Here is a 23,434-nt window from a genome sequence, read left to right on the forward strand (position 1 = left end):
TTGCAACATTTTCCTTAAGAATCATGGCAAAGTTATACTCCACAAACCCAGCTGAAAGCATAACTCTAGGTGTTCCAGGTAAGCACAAACATTTGCATCGAGTACGACATGGTCAGTGAACGAGCATGATGACTGCACTCTAAGCATCACACCAAATCAGTAGCTCAGGCCAGGTCTACACTTCGACTTTAAATCAGTTTAATGGCCGATATACCAATTTAACGCTGTATCCGTTCACACGACATCGTCATTAATATCGAGTTAAACGGCTCCTTAAATCGATTTCGGAACTCCTCCCAGACGAGAGGAGTAGCGCTAAATTCGAAAGTGATAACTCGGATTAGGGTTCGTGTGGACGGAAATCGACATTATTGGCCTCCTAGAGGTATGGCCCTCACTAGAGGTATCCCAAGTGCCCACTGACCGCTCGGCGTCCGCAAATCCGAACTTATTTGATGCGAGGAGCCGGTAAAAGCAGGAAAAGCCGTACCCGAGAACGCTTTAAATGAACATTTTCTTGTCTCATGGGTGTCCAGCTCTGTATATCAGCACGGTGCTGGTCGATCAAGTTTCAAATGCAAATAAGGGATGTAGCCTGCATTGATCATTGAGGGAGATACTTTAGAGCTTGATCGCTGTAATGGTGAGACAAATCTGTTTTTATCAGAGCTCCGTTAAGAACAAGGAAAATGCCAAAAACGTTGAAAAAAAACTCAGGATTACACAGCCGGTGCGTGACAATTCCGTAACGGAGACACAAGAGACTTCAAATCGGATCGCCATGAGGGAAGGGAGGGGGTAATGAGAGACTAGCTACCGCTAACACAGCAGTCCTAAAACTAATTGCATTCTTCAATGGGCTGAGCGCCCATATGTCTCTGTAGCTTAATACACGGTGCTCTCTGCGTGTTCACTGTAAGGAACACTCGTCCAGTTCTCATCCTCCGCCAGCGCATAGCACATGAAAGAGAATGTTTAAATGATAAACCATAATTCTTGAGTACTGTAAATGTCACCCTCGTTGTACTGAATGCCTTGGCAGAGAGATACGCGATGGGTGTTGACAAGGATCAAGGGGGATACGCGTTTTTGATCTCACGGGTCATGATGGGCTGTGCTAGTGGCATTTGCTCAATGCACTTCGTACGATAATAACGTGAGGCCGCGATAAAAGGCGCCAAAGGTTGTCTGCTGGCCTTCACAGAAGGGAGGGGTCGAGGACTGTCCCCCAGTCACCTCCGGGTTGGCATGTTTCGCCCATCAGGCATGGTCCTCAACACCGGAAGTGGAAAAAAGATGGGATAAGCTGAGGAACCTGACCCACAGCTGCCATCCTGCATAGATCAACAATTGTAGCTTTGGGACCATTGGAATCAAACAATGCGATTTTGGATCACCAATGGTAGCTTTGGACCATGGACGCAAACAATCGATTTTGGGATCCCACTGTGGATGCGCTAAACCGATTTTATTAGATCTGTTTTGTAATATCGGTTTAAGCTAATTCGAAATAATCGTGCAGTGTAGACGTACCCTCAGATGCTACTGGTAACAATCCAGAAAGACAACAGTGTGTGCTCACCTCGCCTCTCTGGGTTGCGCATGTGGGATGGCGTGTCATGGATCTTCAGAGTCCATTCCCCTTCTGCCTTCTCTCCCCAGCAGTGGACAGTCATGAATTCCCAGTTTTTAAATCCTTCATTGGAGATATCAAATGCTCTGCAATTGAAGAGTAGTGTCAATGCATTACTCAAAACAATTAAACAGGGTGCACTGTGAGGTGCTAAGAGATAAGCACCCTAATGGGTTTTCATCACAGTGCAGACTACCAGGGAGCAAACTGCAGAGTGCACTGACAGTGCTATGCTTGAACTGCTCCGTGTGGACATGGCTGACGCAAACTAAGAGGTACTTAGCTTGCTGTAACTTAGGGCTGTTTGAAATAGGACTACGTTAACATGAACTAAGTACTTTTTAGTTGTGCTAGAAGACTCCACATGGGGCAGATAGAATGCAACAGTTTGGTGCACTCTGCAGTTCACACCTCCGTAGTCTACATTGTGGAACAGCATAGTCATAGCCTGAGGATATGTCTACACTACCTGCCGGATCAGCAGGTAGTGATCGATCTATCGGAGAACGATGTATCGTATCTTGTCTAGACGCTATACATTGATCCCCGAACGTGCTCCCCGTCGACTCCGGAACTTCACCAGGGTGAGAGGCAGAAGCGGAGTCGAAGGGGGAGCGGTGTAGGGCTGGAAGGGACCTCAGGATGAGAATGACCTTGACAAAATGTTGAATTTCATCTTGTTGATTTCAGACCATTTCTCCATTTTGTCAAGGTCATTCTCATCCTGAGCTCCAAAGTAATTGAGACCCCTCCCAGGGTGGAGTCCCTAGCAAATGTTATATGTGTACTCTCCACTCCATTATCCATGTCATTATGAAAATGCTAAATAATAATACTGGACCCAGAACAACCCCCTGTGGGAACTCACCAGATACATCCTCCCAGTTCAACAGTAAACTATTGACAGCTACTCTTCGACTACCGCCTTTCAAATAGGTCTGCACCCAGCTTATAATAATTTCATCTAGACCACATTTGCCTGTTTGATGTAGGAGATTGACATGTGGGACTGTGCTGAAACCCTTCCTAAAATCAATATAGATCATGACTAAACTTTCCCATATCCACCAGGCCAGGAACCCTGTCAAAGAAGGAAATCAGGTTGATTTGGCATGATTTGCTTTTGACAAATCCATGTTGCTATTACCCTGTTATCCTTTAGGTATAATAACCAATTGACTGTATAATAATCAGTTGCAGTGTTTTCCAAATATCAGAGGTTATCTGACAGGTCTATAATTCCCCAGATCTTCTGGCACTAGGCCTCATTTTGAAAATGTCAAAATGAACCGTTTCAGCGCTTTGTTTCATTAAGCCTTCCACTGAATTCCTCTTCTGGCCTAACATTTTCCAGGAGAGTTCTGTGCAGATTCACCACTTCCCAATCAAGCATATACATTTTGGGAGTTACAGGGGGGAGGAAGAGGGAAAAATTGCCCCTTCTTTTAAAATGTGCAAAACATGATGGTAGCCAATCCCAAGCTAACCTGGCCCTGCGTCTGCTGCTGCAACCGCACGGCCAGATAGACTCAGCCATTCTAACCTTCTTGCCAAGAGCTGAGACTCTGTCCCTGAAGGAGAAGTTAAGTTAATCTGCAGGTCTCCGCGCCGAGGGTGCTCAATACTGACTCGCACTATGACGTGCTCCAGGTACACCACGCGCTGGTCGTAGTGGTTGGCGCAGGCATTGGTCACGGTGGTTGTGCGCACCATCTTGTCGGCATGGATGTCCCTAGAGGAGAAGCCAGGACAGTTTGCAATGGAAAGTAGAGCAACGTGCTATCTCTGGGGGAACCGAGTTGCACAACAAATAGGACAATAGCCACACAGATGGAATCTGCTGGCTATAATTGATTTGGCCCTGCTGCATTTTACAAGGCCAGTTCTCGCTGACGCCTGTTCTCCAAGAAGTGCCCCCACAGGTTGTGCTCTGGGAAAGTCTATGGACACAAATGTAATTGACAGCCCTGCAAACAGCCATTACTTCCATGTCAGTGCTGGAGGAGTCTCCTGAGGTCAACTCCAGGAGTGAATAGCAGGTGGATGGAACCACCAACTCCACCTCTGCCAGCAGCACATGGGGATCCCCAAAGAAGTGGGCTCTGCAGTGCAAAAAGGGTTTGTAGCCCCTGCAGAGGCTCCCCAGATCCTGTCTCCCAGACAGCAGAAGTGAATGAGTCACACTGCGGCAGGGTCTCCTGCGCCCAGACACAAAGGGAGCAGAATTTGACCCCCACACAGAGCTGAGAGATTATGGAACAATCTTTTAAAGTACTCCACTGCGTTCCTTCCCTTGATCAAACTTTTCTGGCTACTCTGTAGAACACTGAGTGAAATCTACAGCACTGGCTCATTCCATAACACATGCTGATCACACAAGACTAGCAGTCCCACAACTGCTCTTAAAACCCTGCTTTCCCAGTGGGCTCGATGTTTGCCCATATCAGTTGCTGGATCCTTTACAACTGAGATTTTCAAATCTTAACTGCACAAACAGTCACCACTCGCCAAAGGATTAGTTCCCAGTGAACTTCTCAGCCATGTTATTAACGTATAATTTATTAGAGGGAGCAGTTTTTCTATTATTCCCCAAGTTTCCTCTGGGGATACTGCCAAGCATATGCTCTGGATTCTCGCAGGGATTACACAGTGTGCCTTTATTTTGCCTTAGTCATAAAAAAATCATCTAAATCATTATAAACAGTGATGTAATTCCCTGGGAGGGTTTGTAGGTATTTGAAAACATTGTTTGCATGCACCAGGAACAGACTTCAAGCTGCTCCTCTCTCTTCATGACTTGCTTCAAAAATTCATAGTCTTGGCTGGTTTCGTGGTTTTGTCAGCTAGTCCTTCTGGTCCAAAGAGACAGGAACATGGACATTTTAACATGGTATTTTACACTGAGAGGCTGTATGTAGAGCCATAGTTATTATATATTAGTTATATTACTGTAGCACCTAGTCATGGACCAGCACGAGGGCTAGGTGCTGGACAAAGACAGAACAAAAGGACAGTCCCTGCCCCAAAGAGTTTCCTATCTAAGTATAAGACAACAGTTAAGACAAGGTTACGCCAGGGCCTGGGCTGGCTATTCAGAACATGCCAGCTTTTCTCCAGTCACTCCTTACATCACCAATCATGCCAGCAGACAGATGATACATGAAATCTGTTGCTGTGTAGGCGTCTGACACTTATCAATTCAGTTCTACAAACACCCAGGTGAAATGGAACCCACCACAGCAGCATCTGGGGAAAAGCTTTGGAACAAGGTGCAGCCCACTGCAGTTCCACATTATGTCATACCTGACGAGCTACAAACTGTTTCTATGCAAGATCGGGGGAAAAAAGCATCTAGCCAGACTAATTTCCAGTCATCTTCAGGGTTCAGAAAAAGTTTATTGGAGTTAGTAATCAGAAACACTGGACACCACCATGAGGCCAAAACATCTTTCTCCTTCCAGACAGACTTCACAAATTACTTAATGCAGCACGAAAATGGTCTGAAGCTCTAGCAAGCCAGGTCTTTTGAGGACATCACCAGCAAGAGGAATGCTGTGTTTAAACCTCAGGAACTGGGCTACAGAATCTGAATTCACTTACACCTGACTTCAGGTAGGTAACACGTACAACACTCCCACCAGCTATTAAGACACAGGAACTGGTTCATCACCAGGTCACTACAGAATTTACACTGGTGATACTTTACTGAACTCACTGGGGTTGCACCTGAGTGAAACTGAAGTACTAGAGCAGGGAATCACTCTTTGTAGCTTTATCTTATTTTTCCATCTCTTTCCACTTACTCATGCTAAACGAGGAGCCAGAGGGCCTACTTAATGAAACAAGAATCTGTTCCTTCACTTGCCCACCTCAACTGCGTTTCCCCAGTTCACCTCTAGAAACCACAACAAACTTCTTTTGTTTTGTTTACTCATTGCTTCCTATTATTTCACAACAAACAGTAACAAATCAATGCTATCTGCATCACAATACATTGTCCTACCCATAACACCAGTCTGCTGAAAGTGCTCAGTGGTAATCAGATGGTTTTGAACAGTCCTTAAAGATCTCTGAGTTATGAGTCACAAACTTTTTATTCATTATTAATAATTATTATTATTATTATTGGGGCAACATTCCTCCTTGGATTGAAATGAGGGTCTGCATCAGATAAATTGTTTTATGAACTTCTTTGGCTACAAATTCAGAACTGCTTTGCAGTCTCTATTTGCTCCAATAAAATAATGCTCTTTGGATTAGCAAATTACTTGTGCTGGAAATGAGGGTGTGTCTTACCAGGAATTTTGATTCTTTAAAAGCCAGATTGACTAATCTGGTCCGAAAAATTATTCTGCCCATGATCGTCATCAGTTCCCACAATCAGAAACACATTTACATGCCTGTTTCCATTTAGGCTGAAACTTTGGTGCAGGAGATCTCTGTCAGTCCAGGCATTAGAGAACAGAAGAAGGAATTTCTCCATAAAGGGCCTGATCCAAAACCCATTGAATGGGATTCTTTCTATTGATTTCAACAGACTTTGGATCAGGCCTAAAGAAAGGGGGAAGGTCTACAAAAGACCCGTACTTGCACCTGAGTAGCCCTGAACTGGCCTTGAAGATGGTAGAGCACAGAACTAGCCTGCCTTTGACTCTGAAGTCTTTCCACTGTTTGCAGCAAACTCTGAATTAGTGGACACCAGGAAAGCCAGCCCAGATGCCTCCTGGAACATATGCCTGAGTCTAACACAAGTTATTGGGTTCAGTACAGGAGTCACAAGATGAAATTCTATGCTCCGTGCTATGCAGGAGGTCAGACTAGATGATCGTGTCCATTCTGGCCTTTAAATCTAGTAATCTATGAAAAATAAATCTCGTGCAAATGGCCAGCACAAGTTGCATGAGAAGTGCTGCTCTAAATGAGGCCCAGTTTTGGTGTCCCCATCTTAGCGCAGCAGAAAGGCTTTCCGGTATGATCAAGACAGCTTTTGTTCCCAGTTTTAGTACAGAGGAATTTGAAGGTTTCCCGGATGGTCCTTCATTTCAGGACATTGCCTGCAATGTGTATTGTTCCAGAATCATTCCCCTTGTGTCCAGCTACCCAAATGGAAGATCCCTGGTACTTCAGAGGCCACTCCATCTGGGATCTCTCTTCACAGCAGTTTCTTCCCGGGATGGGGAGACATGGCAAATCATAACTGAGGCACAAGGGAATAAAAACTATATGCAAAACGGACCGGATCAACTGCTGGCTTCTGTTTGGAAGAGAGGAATTTGAGTCAAGCTGCTAGAGGATGGCCTCATTAATAGCATAATTTCAAACAAATTCAAATCAAAGTATCGTCAGACATTTGCACAATAAACTAAGCTCAGAACTGGCATGTATATAGCGTCTTATCTCCTGCGTCTTGCCATCAGCCTATATGCTTCGTCTGCAGCAGCACTAAGATGAATTGCTGCAAAGCTTCTACTAATAAGTTATGGTGATTTAGAAACAAAAAACTACCCTCTCTCCTTGCTACAGCATTTCCAACAGTGCTTCAAATCCCTGCTTATTTGGTGCAAATCAGAAAAGAGACAAGGCCACTGGAATTCTTGGAATCTTTGTTCTCCAACACAAACCTGGCTTCATTTTCTAAATTAGAATTATTTTTTGCACAACTGGACCAAATTGCCAGGCTCAGGTGACTGCTGTCCCAGCCACAGACCTGCTTTCCTCTCCTTCTTCCCTTGAGGTCAGCAACTTCCTCACTTCCCTACCCATAGGCCATCTTTAAGGGCCTGACCCTGCAGATATGCCGAGGAATAGCATTTGCTCCCCTTTGTAAGCCTGATAGGAAATGCTGGCAGGCTTGGGCCCAATGTAGGGGCATCTACAGTGTTGAGAAAAAGCACTAAATACCACAAGTCTCGCCATAAGGCTGCCAGAGTGGGCGACACTGTTTAGAAAAGTAAACGGCAGAGTAAAGCAGAAAGTCATTGTCTTCCTTGGTCTCTTCTGAACAGAGTGAGAATCACAGCTTCCATTTAAAAAGGAAAATACACATGAAGTCCTTGTGGCTGCAGAGAAAAACTTGAAAACGTGATCCCTACAGGTTCTGAAATCAAAAGAACCCAGTGTGCGTTATTTGTTCAAATCCCAAATCCCTCCCAAAATCATGCACCTGGTTTAAAAATTGTGAGATTAAAAATAAATTGTGGGTTCTTATTGTTTCCCTGCTGGTTTCTGAGCCTTGATGGTGCACTTGCTCCGCATTTCCAAGCCTCTCTTTACAACCATGAGGGCTAGAAACTTACTCTTAAAAACAAAGAAACAAAAGCAAACAAAACCCCTGAAGTTCTCATGCCTTCATATGACTCCAGGAGCTGGGGTTTTCAGAAAAACACCAATTATCACAAGCCTCATAATAAATTTATGAGAGTTGGCCACCATGCATACCTCAAACACCATGCAGAGAGCAGGTGACACTCACCCACATCAAGTATCAGAGGGGTAGCCGTGTTAGTCTGGATCTGTAAAAGCAGCAGAGAATCCTGTGGCACCTTATAGACTAACAGATGTTTTGGAGCGTGAGCTTTCGTGGATGAATACCCACTTCGTCATGACGCAGGTAGTGGAAATTTCAGGGCAGGTATATATATTCTAGCAAGCAAGCTAGAGATAACGAGGTTAGTTCAATCAGGAGGATGGGGCCCTGTTCTAGCAGTAGAGGTGTGAAAACCAAGGGAGGAGAAACTGGTTCTGTAATTGGCAAGCCATTCACAGTCTTTGTTTAGTCCAGAGCTGACGGTGTCAAATTTGCAGATGAACTGAAGCTCAGCAGTTTCTCTTGAAGTCTGGTCCTGAAGTTTTTTTGCTGCAGGATGGCCACCTTAAGGTCTGCTATAGCGTGGCCAGGGAGGTTGAAGTGCTCTCCTACAGGATTTTGTATATTGCCATTCCTGATATCTGATTTGTGTCCATTTATCCTTTTCCGTAGTGACTGTCCAGTTTGGCCGATGTACATAGCAGAGGGCATTGCTGGCATATGATGGCGTATATTACATTGGTGACATGCAGGTGAATGAACCAGTGATGGTATGGCTGATCTGGTTAGGTCATGTGATGGTGTCACTGGTGTAGATATGTGGCAGAGTTGGCATCGAGGTTTGTTGCATGGATGGTTCCTGAGGTGGAGTTACTATGGTACGGTGTGCAGTTGCTGGTGAGAATACGTTTCAGGTTGGCAGGTGTCTGCTGGGCAAGGATTGGCCTGCCACCCAAGACGTGTGAAAGTCTTGGGTGGCAGGCCAATCCTTGCCCTCACCCACATCAAAACAGAGTTCAAACCCAACTCCAAGGGCATAATTACTCACCCCTCTACACACATACACACATGAACTAGGGAGGCCATTTGGCCAGTTTTAAGCTGGACGGGTCTGCTTTTCTAAGGGTTGTCCCCTATCCGGCACGGAGACAAAATCAGACATGGTGTTGTCTGGTACTGGACAGCGTGTGTGCAAGGGGCATGAAGCAGCACACTCTTCAAAGTGGCTTCCGCCGGGTGGCGTGACCTTGCCCACACAATGCGTGTGAGATCCAGCCAGCAGGGACGTGGTCCTGCCACAAAGTCTAATGTACCTCAATGCATGGTGCGCTATAGCAGAGCACATTAACAGGTAAGTATGAGTAACTGTAACAGAAAGTGATTATTTATGATGGAGGTTACACATTGTCTGCCCAAGCTAGAATATTTGTGCCATCACATAGTCCTGGTGCTGGGGGATGTATACAAGTGAACACTCACCTGGGTGTCCTATCGGAGCTTCCAATGCATTCGTGCTGTGTGGGTGCTTTTTTCCATTTCTTAGCTTCCATTACAATAGCTTCTGCATTAACCAGACCATATCCATATAGATGGCTAACTGAAAAGACAGAAGACTCAGAAATCTACTTGCTTAAAGACATTAAAAGCGTTTAAAAGTCACTTATGGGGGGAAAAATGTTTAACTTTGGCACTTGATTTCTCAGAGGGGAAAAAAATACTAAACACGCAAAAAAATTATCCAAATTTCACCTTTTCCTGTGGCACAGGCTCTACGGGCTAAGGGAAACTTTTCTTATTAGAATCCCATCACCACCTGGAAGACTCTGCCAAACTTTCTGTGGTACTCCTCACTGTCTACCAAGCTCAAAAGATACAGGAGGAAGCCGTCTGCTGTCTATTTCATTGTGGGCACTGGGGGACTGGTACTATAGGCTTTCCCATGATCTCGTTCCACCAGAGGTGACAGATGTAGCTAGTGGTTGAGGTCACTACAAAATCTATCCAGGTATTTATAAAGTACCTATCACTCTGGTGGCTGGGTATCTCATAAACGTTAATGAATGTCTGTATCTATCCCCACAACACTCCTGTGAGGTAGGGAAATGCTAATAACCCCAGGCACAAGGAAATTAAGTGACCTGCTGCAAGTGACACACCTAAGCTGTGGCAGATCCATGAATCAAATGTAGTCAGATGCCTGACCTGCTCAACCATCCTTCCAAATGGTCTTTCTTCAGTGGTTCTACAGCACAACAACATTTAATAAGGACCTAGACAGAGTTTTCTTTTAATCTTTGTTTTCAGCTGTGACGCCCTATCTGATCAGGCAAAAGCTGAAGGCATCAAGTTTTTGGACTGAGTGAGCACAATGGTTAACAGAGCTATTCATTCTCCAAACTCTGTATTTTCACATCCCTCGGCACACACCAGTCACTGTTAGACACAAAAGTCAGCAGATGCTCGAGTGGCACAGCCCCGGAATATCCGTTGATAAACAAGCTTTTACAAAGATTATCAAACTGCAAATTATCTACTAACATTAACAATTGTCCAGCCAACCAGTGACGAGAACCATAAAGACAGCTGCTCAAAACGGCAGAGGGAGCCTTTCCAATGCAAACACTCTTGGGAATATTGATCTGTACTGGCACTTGTGATGTCTATTTGTTATGGGAACATTCTTGCAAATACAAACTTCTCTATTCAAACATTTGCAAAGTTACCATAAAGGCCAACAAAGAGAATCCGCAGGTTTTCATTGCAAGAATCTTTTGCTGCTTTTGGCTAGTGCTAAGTATGAGATGTTCAGTGCACTTCAGCGGGTTCCAACTATTATTTATTTAGACTGTGGAAGCTCTCAGAGGTGCCAGCCAGAATCAGAGCCTGCGGTGAAAGGTGCTGAACAACCCTCAAGAGATTACTCTCTAAGAAGGCTCCTAAAATCCTTTCATACATAAAGAATCTCAGCATGAAGTGACGTGGCAGCGAACACAAGCATTAGCAGCGCAAAGAACCGTCCCGCTATATGTACCGTATCTACGAGCTGTGCTACTGAGAGGTTAATAAGCAGACTTCCCACTGTATTTCTTTGGGCCAGGTTCAATAACAACTCCACTCACCTCCTACACTGCAGAGTTTTAAGAAAAAGTTGTTGTTGAAGTTGGACAGAATGTAGATTGGATTCAACTCTAATCCTCCCTCTTAGAGGTGGCTACAGTTAATCACACCGTGCCGGTGTTATGAATGCTACAGCCATTATCCTGAGTGAGTAATGAAACTCAGAGGACTGCAAGTGTGCTCAATCTATCTTCCATCATTAGTTGTCGTGTCTATTTTAGAAATAGCCCCAAATCCTTTCCGCATGTGCTTTAGACTCCCACTAGCATTAACTGGAATGACACCAATATTTTGAGGGCAGAGGAGAACTGCAACTCCTCTCCATGTGTACTATACATATATACAGTGTTTCTGAGGTCACTATGTTCCTGTTGTTAGTGTGTGTCACACACATACCCAAATCGATTTTCCATTTGATAAAGCCACAAAGGGTAAAGTGTCAACACTAGGTTATAGACTCTCCCAAAGGATTCTACTGCGAGTGCACTGACAGTGACATAAATGACACAGCTAGTCACCTTATTCTCCATACATAGATTTCTGCACTACTTTCTCTATACCTGTTTTACTCCTAAGGGGAATTCTGTGCCAAAAAAAATTCAAAATTCTGCACACAATATTTTAAAATTCTGCAAGTGTTATTTGCCAAAATAATGCTATATAATCACACCAGTTTCAATTATTTTGGTAATTTATTTCAAAATACATGTCAGCAACTATGTCTGTAACAATACAGATAACAAGAAAAGATTCCCCTAGGTGTAGCGAGTTAAAGAAACCCTTACGACAACTCAGTTCCTGTTTCTCTGCCTCCTCCTTCCCAGAGCCCAGCCATGGGGCCAGATGGCCACATCCTCTGTCCCCAGAGCCCAGCCATGGGGCCCCCACCAGCCCAGACACCAGCAACCCCTCTCCCCCAGGCCCAGCTGCGTGATTTCACAGCTTCCTTCAGGGTGTGCCAGGAACTGGAGCTGCTGGGAACCCTTCAGCTCTCTTCCCCTTCCCCCACCCCAGGCAGTGTCTTTTATTTGCAAGATGGGGAGCTGGGGTCTGCTGGATCCAATGGCCACTAGTGGCAGACAACAGTTCTGCAGCACCAATTCTGCAGGGAAAAAGGAAATTCTGCACAGAACATTAAATCTGTGCAAATTCTGCTTTATGCAGTGGGGCAGAAGTCCCCCGGGAGCATCATTTGCAGCAAATGATGCTCAATCCAGTCCACACACACTGTCTGCCTCACCTTTGCGTCCTGCTCCATTTATTTTCCAGTCATTTGCTTTCAGATGTAGGGGCCTGGATGTTTTAACAATCAGATGCTGAACATCTCTCCAGGTCAATGAGGGGCTAAAATAATGATGATGTAAGGAAACAAAAATTACAGGGAAGCCTTTGGTGTGCCAGTGTAGTAACTTTCAATCAGTTGAACATTGTCAGCTACATTCAGATTTGACTGTTCTGTAGTGCAAACCCATGGCTGCATAGAGGAGAATGCAGCACCTACATCTCACCTCTCCTAGTAAAGGAAAATATAGCATCATTCAGTGACAGGTGTAAGAGGGGTTTCCTCCAATTTAAATTAAAATACAGTGCAAATCAGTTATTTAAATGTTAACATTATGTGTAGAGATTTAAAGAAACATTTCTTCCCCCCCGCCCCAGACTGGAATGGTTATTGAAACTTATCGAAGTCCTAGCAAAGCTGCAATGGGATCCGGATAAGCAGAGCTAAATACTGGAGCTGGATGGAATGGGTTATCTGATGGGCAACAACATTTGCAGTGATTCATTCCAAGCTAAATGTATTCCAATCTCATGCTTCAGAACATTGCCACATGGCGGTCAGGAAGGAATTCCACAGTGCAGAACAGTGTACATTTTGGGTGCGGTTCCCCCATCATCCTCCAAAATGACAGGCATTGGTCACTGCTCGAAGCAGTTTATTTGACCAGATGGGCCAATAGTCTGAGTTGCTATGGCAAACCCTACATTCCTGTAAATAACGAGCCTCATGGGAAATAAACCAAGCATCTTATTTAGGGTAACAATCAAAGCAGGCCATAAGTGAGACTTAGATAGTATTTAGGCATTGTGCTGACCCTGCGAATTGAGGTGAATTTCACTCAGCGTCTAACTCTTTATCAGAATCACTGCTCAGAGATATTTTGTGAACATTTTTCAAGCTTTTTTTTCTTTCAGATGCTACTTAAGCATCGTGAGCTTTGATTTATAATTCTATCCACAGCATTTAACAAAAGAAATTCAATTTATTTCCTCTTGTAATGATGGACTGTCTGAGTGCTTGCATCTCTTATGTGCTATCCTCTGGAACTTAATGCTGCATTTTATTCATCAGCAAAGCCACTCAAAAATTACATTGAACTCTCTTCATTTATTTGTAATGAAAATGGCATCTCCTAAAATGGGTTCATCTGACATGGGTTCCTCAATTTAAAATGGAGCCAAAATATCATAAAGCGAGAGGACAGGGGAATGAGGACCAAAGTTGTCAGCAGCGTTTCTTAGTGCCGTCAATGAACTGCATCACATCAACATAAGAAATTATTTGTCTCTAGGACTGTGGACTCCCAGCTCTCCACAATACATTATGGCTGCAGGAGCTGGAATCACAGTATGGATGCCAGCAGCCTGGGTTGTTGTTTTTTCCCTAAAAATAGTCAGTTGTACCAAATACATCAAAAACGCTTGTTATAGGAAAGACAAAACAATCACTTGAGACATGTATAGATGCCAAGGCTGCATTTAGAGGGAGAGTGACACCTTTTCAAATGCTGGTGTAACCCACACACCTCCTGAGTGTGGCGCTCTGTCCCACGTAGTGGCACTGAGACCACCTAGAGATTAATGAGTTTACAACAGCCTTAGCTAACAGCCCGGTGGCTTTTGGCTCATGCACAAAGGTCCCAGGTTCGATCCCGATGACCAGGGTCTGTCGGTGTTACGCTAAGTTTCGGGTGCATTCTGTTTGGGCTTGATCCCGAAACACTGAATTCAATCGGAGCTTTGCCCCAGGCATCAGTGGGAGCAGGGCCCTTTAACTGCACAGACTCGGAGAACTGGTCTGGCAATGCCCCTGTAGGTAGCAGCTGCATGAAGAGTGAAATGCCACTTTCCAAGGAATGTGCCTCACATGTATCCTGAAAGTGTAGCTAGTGCAGACTGAGGCTGTCCCAGTTGCTAGATGGTACTTCCCCCTGGGAGCACATTACTCTGATCTGCTGAACTTTAAGGTCTTTATTTGGATCTATCCACCCTTCACTGTCTGGGTCCTGGCTATTTCAGACCCTCCTCTCCGCTCACGTGATACAGTAGAAACTGTTTGATTCAACAGCCCCCTGCTCGAAAAAGGGAGGTTGGTGGCAGGGCACACTCAGTGAAGGCCCCCCGCCCCCAGTCTGCTACAACCTAGGTTTTATGATCTTCAGCTTACATCATGAAGTTTATCTGTACAGAGCAACAGGGGGTAGGGAGGAGGGCGAAAGAGATTTAAATGGAGAGGAGGGGCTGAGTTTGGGGAGAGATTTCAGTTTTCCAACCATAGCTCTTTAAAAATGTAGATTTCTCAAAAGTGATTTTTCCTCCCTTGGTATTCTACTGTTGAGAATAGCCCACTTCCACTTTAATTGAATTGTTTTGTTAGCACTGACCCCCCTCCCCCCACTCAGTAAGGCAACTCCCATCTTTTCATGTACTGTGTATATATACCTGCTACTGTATTTTCCACTCCATGCATCTGATGAAGTGGTTTCTAGCCCACGAAAGCTTATGCCCAAATAAATTTGTTAGTCTCTAAGGTGCCACAAGGACTCCTCGTTGTTTTTGCTGATACAGTCTAACACGGCTACCCCTCTGAAACCTGTAAAAATGTAGAGAGTCAGTCAAAATGTTTTGCGCTAAAAGACTTTTTTTTGTTGGTTGAAAAGTTACCTTCCCGTACACCCCCCCTCCCCCAAATGAAATGTTTTGTGAAAAACTGACAACATTACAGAAATGTTCCATTTCATATGAAACTTTCTGCAACATTTTTAACCACAATTTTTATGGAAACCATTTTTGAGATAGTTATCAAAAATTTTCGTTCACTGAAAACTGTGTTGTCTTACAGAAAGTCAGGGGTTCGATAAAAGAAATGTGCTAAGAACTAGTTCAGAAAAAATGTTGTTTAAAAATATTAAATAGAAAATGGACCCACATAAAACCTAGCAAAATGGAAACAATTTTGCCATTTAGCATTAAATCATTTTCCCATTTCAGTCAGCTCTAGTAAAAAGCCTCTCTCATCTCTTCCCTGGCTCTGATTACATAAACATTCAATACAGAAAGTGACCAACAAGGAAGGCAGGAGTTAACTTACTTTGCTTCTAAAGCCAAAGCGATGATGCCTGTGACGATGGGTGCAGACACGGAGGTTCCAGTATGGCCTTCTGTGCAACTGTGTCTTAAATCTGTGGTAACCTAATGACAAAATTATTGCAGCTAATTATGATGCTATGAGCCAATTTCTATATGGTACGATCACAAAACAATCCAAGGTCCCTGTCAGAGACAGAAAGCTGCATGCACCAATTAGAGCTTAAGGATCAGAGTTTGTTTAAGATGCATCTGAACAGACACTGCCTGAAAAGTCATGATCTTGATGAGCCACAGAGAGAAAGTACATGTTTGGTGGGAACAGGATCCACTGTCAGGCGCAATAATCAGGGATCGGGTCCCTGTTGTGCATGGTGCTGTACAAACTCATAATAAAAAGATGGTCACTGCCCTGAAGAGCTAACAATCTAAGAAGTTGAGAGACAACAGGTGGAAGCACAAACTAACTGACTTAGTCCTGCCATGAGTCCAGGGGACTGGACTAGGGGTACGTCCAGATTACCCACCGGATCGGCGGGTAGCGATCGATCTATCGCGTCTCGTCTAGACACGATATATCGATCCCCAAACACGCTTCCGTCAACTCCAGATCTCCACCAGGGCAAGCGGCAGTAGCGGAGTTGATGGGGGAGCCGTGGCCGTCGATCCTGCGCCGTGAGGATGGGAGGTAAGTCGAAATAAGTTATGTCAACTTCAACTACGCTATTCCCGTAGCTGAAGTTGCTTATCATACATTGACACCCCCCCAATGTAGACCAGGTCTAGGTGAACTCTTGAGGTTCCTTCCAGTCTTATGAGTCGAACAATGAGGTGATAACAAACAGTATAATAAGCAGCAGCCACAGCACACTAACTGCCTAGTTTTTTGCATTCACACGACAAAGGAGGGTTTGAAGGAGCACCGTGAGATCTGTCTGGGACTGCATACAGGGAGCTTCTCCTGGGAGAGGGAGGGAGGATGAGAGAAAGCAGGAAAAAAGCTTACTGGAAAATCTGACAAAATGAAGGCCCCACTTCAGGAAAGTGCCCCAATTCGGGGCAACACTTAGACTTTAAGCATGTGCACAAGTCCCAGTGATATCAATATGCACAGAGCATTTAAGATGTGCACAGGGCCCCAGACACCTGGTACAGGGAAAATGGACATATGATAAACAAATGAGTTTTAGACATTCCCAGCTTACGTTTTACTTTAGCTACCTTGCAGAACAATGACAATATAATTTCGGGCTGGAGGGGAAACTGTTTTGTCAAGGATTGTGAATTTGGAGAAAGCTGCCTATGGAAAATGAGTATCCACGGTGCCTGGTGGCATGTCCTGCGGAGGGACATTGTCATCAGCGTTACTGCAATAATCAACCCAAGTTTTTCCCTTTCAGTCACCACTGGGCTCCAGGGGTACAATAGCCCACTGACTGCTGGCCAGAGCTACAGGGCAGGCAAATCTGCATGCTGTGCTATCACCAGCTGAGAGGATACTGAGAGTCACCACCACCACTTGCAAACATACTGAACTATCTGGCCCATAGAGAAGCTGATACTTGCATACATTCAGTCAGCAGCACCTTTACTTTTAGGCCAGAAGATTCAAGTCCCACAGCAGGGCTTGAGCTAACAGAGAGTGCTGCATTGTTAGATGGGCTGTTCTTCAGATGAGAAGTTACATCAAGACCTGTTCCCACACTGTTAAAAATCCCATGATTTTAAAGCCAATCTCATGATTTTTGGGACTTGTTTCATCAATGATGTGACTGCCCAGGTGAACGTTAAAGCAAAAAAATACCTCTGGTGTCCTGACCAACAATCCCTCTTTTCATAAAGCAATCCCAGTGTCTCAATCTGTTTGGCAGTAGAAAGTAAAACTTGCTGCATTGCCCAGCATTATCTAACTCCCTGCTTTGTAACACATGCTGAAATATCAGAAGAAAGAAAGGTGGCAAACCTTGATATCAATCTATTCTTCAGAAGAAATGTATGTCAAATTTCCAAAGTGATTGCTCTCTGTAGTAATCATGTTTGCAAACTGTTGCAGTGCTTTTTTGCTGCATGAGTATCATTAAGGTTAGTGGGGAGAGTGTGGCTAGAACACTTTTTTGCTATTGTGTGTCTAGCGTGCCTTTCAGTGGAACCGCTTCTTCTGAACACTTAAGGATAGTTTGTACTCGTGGTTTTCAAATCCTCAACTCAATTCACTAGCTCGGCTAGGGTGATGAGTAGAGCAGGTCAAAAACTGGAAATCCTGATACATCTACATTTGGTTTGATCCCAAATCTGGAGGAAAAATTTGAAATACTGAAAATGTTCATGGAATAAAAAGTCCTGGAAAATTTTTATTTAGAAACTGCAAAACATTTTATTTTGGCCTTTTCCCATCAAAATGAAACACTTCAATATTCCCAAACTGAAAAGTTTCATTTCAGTTTGTTGGACTGACCTGAAACGAAACATTTAAAGTCACATCAGCATTAAACTGCATCTCCCTTTGGTGCTGCATTGCCTCATGGTAGTTTTAGTTCAGGGACATGATGCCTCAGGTCAGACTACACCCATGATGCACCAGGCAGCTCAATCAGAAGGGAGACTGCATTGCATGGGAGATGTTGTCCAGTCTGGGAGCCTGGCCCATAGGAGAGAATGGAAGCATCAGGCACCCAAACTACAACTCCCATAATGCAACCCAGCACCATCAGGCTATGCAGCTTAATGAGAAACTGTTCAAAAAATAGTTTGTTTTGGTTTTCCTAATGGAAAAACCAAAAAATTGGACCAAATGGAAATTTTCCCCACAGAAAATTTTTATTTTGCAGAAACTGCAATGTCCATTGAAAAATAATTTTGATGGAGGATTCTGGACTAGCTCTAGCCATGAGAGGTGATGACAGGTAGTATTGGAATTGCCTGAGTTTTAGGTTATGCACAGAAAGTAATATAGCCCAGTACCTTGCTATTAAGAGACTACATATGTTTTTTTGATGGGCAAACTTGAAAGGCTGTGAAACAATATCCAAGCTGTTCACAGAATGGTTCATTGAAACTCAGTGATGGTTTCCCACTATTTCTCTTAAGGAAACATTCTTTACCGTGTTGTTATCAAGGGAAGAAATTGAACAGGAAGAAGGACCTGATAGGTTTTTATTCAAAGGGATTGTTGCCAAAAGTATTCATCAGAGCTAAGAGCCCTTTTCACACAATGACTAATCAAGAAAAAATACAAGTCAATACTTGCAGAGCCTAAGCAACTTCACTGAACACAAGGCTTGTACACGGCATTGTAAATCATGTTCCAACATGCACTGGTTCAGCCAGCTGCTCTTTTGAATTACATGTTAATATGCCAGTGTTACTATCCTGCTTCTCAAAGTACACAATTCGAGAACTCAAAAGCATGTCCTAGCAGAGCATGATCTAACAGAAGAGGAACAAATATATTAAATGATCACCTGAATAAACAAGTAAAGGTGGATGCCAAAGCTGTGCTACTGAACACTTCTGCCTGACTTTCCCTGTTGGTTCTGCAGAGTGCACAGTACAAATTCTGCTTATATCACAGTAAGTTCACGCATAATTTATACAGACCCATTTCCTAGCAGAAAATAATGCAAATCAAGAGATGTGGATTTGCAACTACAAAACTAGGCCTCTTATTTTGATAGAAGTGAAAGAGGGCTTTCTGTTTAAATAGCACGGCCATTTTAATTTCACAGTGTTTACAGCACACACTTTAGCAAGGCTTTAAAAATCACTTTTAAGATTGAAAATGATCTTCCCTTCACGCCAGATCCATGAACACTTTTTGTTTTAAGTCAGCATTAAATGCCTGCTAATGGAGCCCAGACATAACAGCACACCCCCTTTCCTTGTATCATAATTACACGTAGTAGCTAAGGGGAAGGAATTCTATCCAAATTTTTCCTGTGGGGTAAGGAAGTTCCGGGGAGGGGGGTAGAGGCAGAGGAGGGAGGGAGGAAATAAAACAGGTCTTAAGTGTTTATGCCCGCTGACAAACGTGAGCATATGCATTTCTTTAAACTTCTAGGACTCTGTTGTGATACATATCTGCCCCTTATTCCTGTAGTACCTGAACACCTCACAATCTTTAATGTATTTATCCTCACAATGCCCCTTTAAGGTAGGGCAGTGCGGTTACTCCCTCTTTACAGATAGGGAAGTGGGGCCCAGAGAGACTAAGGCCTGGTCTACACTAGTCAGGGGGGATCGTTCTAAGATACGCAACTTCAGCTACAAGAATAGAGTAGCTGAAGTTGACGTATCTTAGATCGACTTACCTCGCGTCCTCATGGCACGGGGTCGACTGCCGCCGCTCCCCCGTCTACTCCGCTTCCTCATCTCAGCAGTGGTGGAGTTCCGGAGTCGATGGCAGAGCAATCAGGGATTGATTTATCGCATCTACACTAGATCAATCCCTGGTAGATCGATCACTACTCGCTAATCCTAGTAGGGAAGACCTGGCCTAAGTAACTTGCCTAGCCATATATTGCAGAGTAGGCATTAGAACACAATTCCCCGAAGTCCGAGGCAAGTAGTCTAACCATGTTTCCTCTCTAATGCCCATTTCAGGCTAAAATTATAGGAACTCAGATCTTTAACTAGAAGAATCCTAAGCTTTCATTTCAGAGGGCAGTAAAGGACACTAGTTGCATATGCCTATACTTTTGGAAGCTTGGAACATTTTATTGCTTTTCACTTAAATTAAAAAAAAAATAGGGTCCCGATTCTCTTTGCACGTCAGACTTACCTTCGTGGTGTTCTATTGACATCAGTGGAGTTCACTGGTGTAAATCCAGAGAAAATGAGAGCAGAATCTGGCCCTACAATTACGAAATTAAGGCCCTGACCCTGCAAACATGCACAAGCTCAACTTTAAGTGCACAAGAAGTCCCATTGACTCCAGAGATAAGTATAGGCCTGAAAGTTTGCAGGATCAGATACAAAATATAAAAAAAAATCTAAACCAAAACTGAATGTAAATCCTAAAGAGAAAGTCTACTGAAGTAAGGACTTCTACAGTACTTACTTGAACAGAACAACTTTCATCTCGCAGGATCCCACAGTGCTTTGTAAACTAGAGTCATTTCATCCACCACTGAAATGCAGTCACCTCTGGGGTGAAATACAGCAACAGCACCACATAACAGTGCCCAGTAGTTTTTAGGAGGAGAAGTGTGAAGAACTTAACAATAATTTTGCCCCTTCCGCAATTTAGTCAATCTAAACAAGAGGGGAAATGGCAGGTAGGTAGAATTCCATTAACCATCTTAGAGCTGGGTATACAACTTACAATTTTTTGTTCATAAAATGCCCCGCTGCTGTAGGTCGTGGCGAGAGTAGATGCGCATTCCTCTAGATACCATGGCTTGAGCCCACTGTCCGTGCTGCTGCTGATGGAGATGGTGTAGATGCTGTTGGTGTAGCCATCACAAGAGCAGTGATCGCCTTCTCTGCCACCATTTCCTGAGGCCCAGACAAAAATGGAGCCCAAACCCTTACGACCCTAAACATTCAAACAAAAACATCTATAAGGGAACACACCATCCCCAAGAATAAACCTCAAACACCTCTGGGTTTGGGCTGAACCCACAACCATCCTGGATCCCTGCCCCTCCCACTCCCCCCATGGTCTAACAATCCTTTAAAAAATGAACTGTTTTAAAAAAAGAACCCTACTGTACTCAGTGAACATTTACACACATTGTTTTTAAAGTGACCAGCATTCTTAAAGGTAACAACTATCCAAACGGGTGGCAAAGCAGAAACACCTTGGATGAAGGCACTTTATGGACTTCTGCAAAATGATCAAAGAGCAAACGTATTGGAGTTCTGAGGATCTTCTCCCTCAGCCAGGCTGAAAAATGAGGTCCAGGCAGACGCCTGCCACAGCAGTGCTTTCGGGCAACTGGCATCTCCAGCAATGGGGCTGAAAGCTGTAGGCCAGCTGCAGCTACTTCCTTCACACATCAGAGCAGAGGAAAGATCTGCTGTGACTCCCCTGCACGGTACACATGCAACTCCAGTGGTCTGCAGGATGAACTGAAAGGAGAACTCGTGAAGAATCCAGGTGGCTCCATTCCCTTCTACTTCTGGTGGAAAAAACTGAAAGGGAGGAAAGGTGCCTGAAGCGTATCTTGCAGGCTAACAAAGCCACCTTTCCTTTAACTTTAGCTTATAGCCTACACTGAGCAAAGCAGTCGCAGTTAGCTCGCTTAGCTGCTGCAGGTGCAGAGCCGAAGAGTCTGAATTTAGTCCAGATTTTAATTCTGCTGGGTGAGAAAATGGGATTGGAGTCCCCAAAGAGATACAGGCTCACTGAGACCAAGGCCTCTCCTGAGCCAAAGGAAATTGTGATGAGAGGAGAGGAAGAAATTCAGTAGCGAGGGCTCCATCAGACCACTCAAAACTCTAATAGGAGGGGACTTCTTCCTCAGCCAAAGGTGAAAATCCACTAGGCTCTTGCTTAAGAAAACACGGTTACTCACCTTTGTAACTGTTGTTCTTCGAGATGTGTTGCTCATATCCATTCCAGTAGGTGTACGCGCCGCGCGTGCACGTTCGTCGGAAGACTTTTACCCTAGCAACTCCAGCGGGCCGGCAGGTCGCCCCCTAGAGTGGCGCCGCCATGGCGGGTGATATATACCCCTGCGGCCCGCCCGCTCCTCAGTTCCTTCTTGCCGGCTACTCCGACAGTGGGGAAGGAGGGCGGTGTGGAATGGATATGAGCAACACACTCGAAGAACAAGTTACAAGGTGAGTAACCGTGTTTTCTTCTTCGAGTGATTGCTCATATCCATTCCATTAGGTGATTCCCAGCCTTACCTAGGCGTGGGGTCGGAGTGAGAGGTCCACGGTGCACACGGCAGAGCGAAGGCTGCATCATCCCTGGACTGCTGGACCAGGGCATAGTGGGTAGCAAAGGTGTGCACGGAGGACCAGGTCGCTGCCCTGCAGATCTCCTGGATGGGCACTCGTGCAAGGAATGCCATCGACGATGCCTGGGCTCTAGTAGAGTGTGCAGTTATCTGGCCCGAAGGGAGATGGGCCAGGTCATAACAGGTCCGTATACAGGACGTCACCCACAAGGAGATCCTCTGCGAGGAGACTGGCAACACTTTAACCCGCTCAACTACGGCGACAAAGAGCTGGATGGATTTACGGAACGGTTTGGTTCGCTGTATATAAAAGGCGAGCGCCCTACGCACGTCTAAGGAGTGCAACTGTTGCTCCCTGCGAGACGAATGAGGTTTCGGGAAGAAAACGGGTAGGAATATGTCCTGGTTGACATGAAAGGCGGAGACAACTTTGGGAAGAAACGCGGGGTGCGGCCTCAGTTGCACTTTGTCCCGATGGGACACCGTATACGGGGGGTCCACCACGAGGGCGCGCAGCTCTGACACGCGTCTAGTGGAAGTGATTGCCACCAGAAATGCCGTCTTCCATGACAAGTAGAGGAGGGAACACGTAGCCAGCGGCTCAAACGGGGGAGACATAAGACGGGACAACACCAGGTTAAGATCCCAGGAGGGGGATGGGTGGCGGACCTGGGGGTACAGGCGCTCCAGCCTCTTGAGGAATCTGGACACCATCGGGTGTGAGAATACCAAGCGGCCGTCGCTCCCCGGGTGGAAGGTGGAGATGGCCGCTAAGTGAACTCGGAGAGAGGACACCGCCAGGCCTTGCTGCTTGAGCGACCAAAGGTAATCTAAGACGATCGGGATGGAAACATCAGTGGGGTGGAAGCGTTTCTCCGCGCACCAGCACGTAAAATGTTTCCATTTGGCCACGTACGTCGTCCTTGTAGACGGTTTCCTACTTCCCAGAAGTACCTCTCTCACTGGAGAAGAGCAATGCAACTCGGACCGAGTTAGCCACGCAGGAGCCACGCTGAGAGTTGCAGCGACTGGAGGTCTGGGTGACAAAGCCGGCCGTGGTCCTGCGTGATCAGGTCCAGGTAAAGGGGCAGGGGTACAGAGTCC

At 44.9% G+C, this 23,434-nt stretch overlaps 1 protein-coding gene across 5 annotated transcripts in view; it reads right to left on the reverse strand.

Annotated features, from left to right (window-relative positions):
• Positions 1 to 23,434, reverse strand: part of PCSK6 (proprotein convertase subtilisin/kexin type 6) — a 157,509-nt gene that overhangs the window by 25,801 nt on the left and 108,274 nt on the right. For 4 of the 5 annotated variants that reach the window (XM_032766015.2, XM_032766019.2, XM_032766017.2 and 1 more), the window contains 6 exons: positions 20,746 to 20,958; positions 15,430 to 15,530; positions 12,298 to 12,401; positions 9,420 to 9,537; positions 3,177 to 3,365; positions 1,583 to 1,719 (listed from right to left, as the gene is read on the reverse strand). In XM_032766015.2, the coding sequence (XP_032621906.1) occupies positions 1,583 to 1,719; positions 3,177 to 3,365; positions 9,420 to 9,537; positions 12,298 to 12,401; positions 15,430 to 15,530; positions 20,746 to 20,958 (862 nt within the window). Of the gene's footprint in view, positions 1 to 1,582; positions 1,720 to 3,176; positions 3,366 to 9,419; positions 9,538 to 12,297; positions 12,402 to 15,429; positions 15,531 to 20,745; positions 20,959 to 23,434 lie in introns of those variants that run through there. The other variant, XR_004371765.2, reaches the window with a different exon arrangement.

The sequence above is a fragment of the Chelonoidis abingdonii genome, chromosome 9, assembly GCF_003597395.2.
Source record: "Chelonoidis abingdonii isolate Lonesome George chromosome 9, CheloAbing_2.0, whole genome shotgun sequence".
Classification (NCBI taxonomy): domain Eukaryota; kingdom Metazoa; phylum Chordata; order Testudines; family Testudinidae; genus Chelonoidis; species Chelonoidis abingdonii.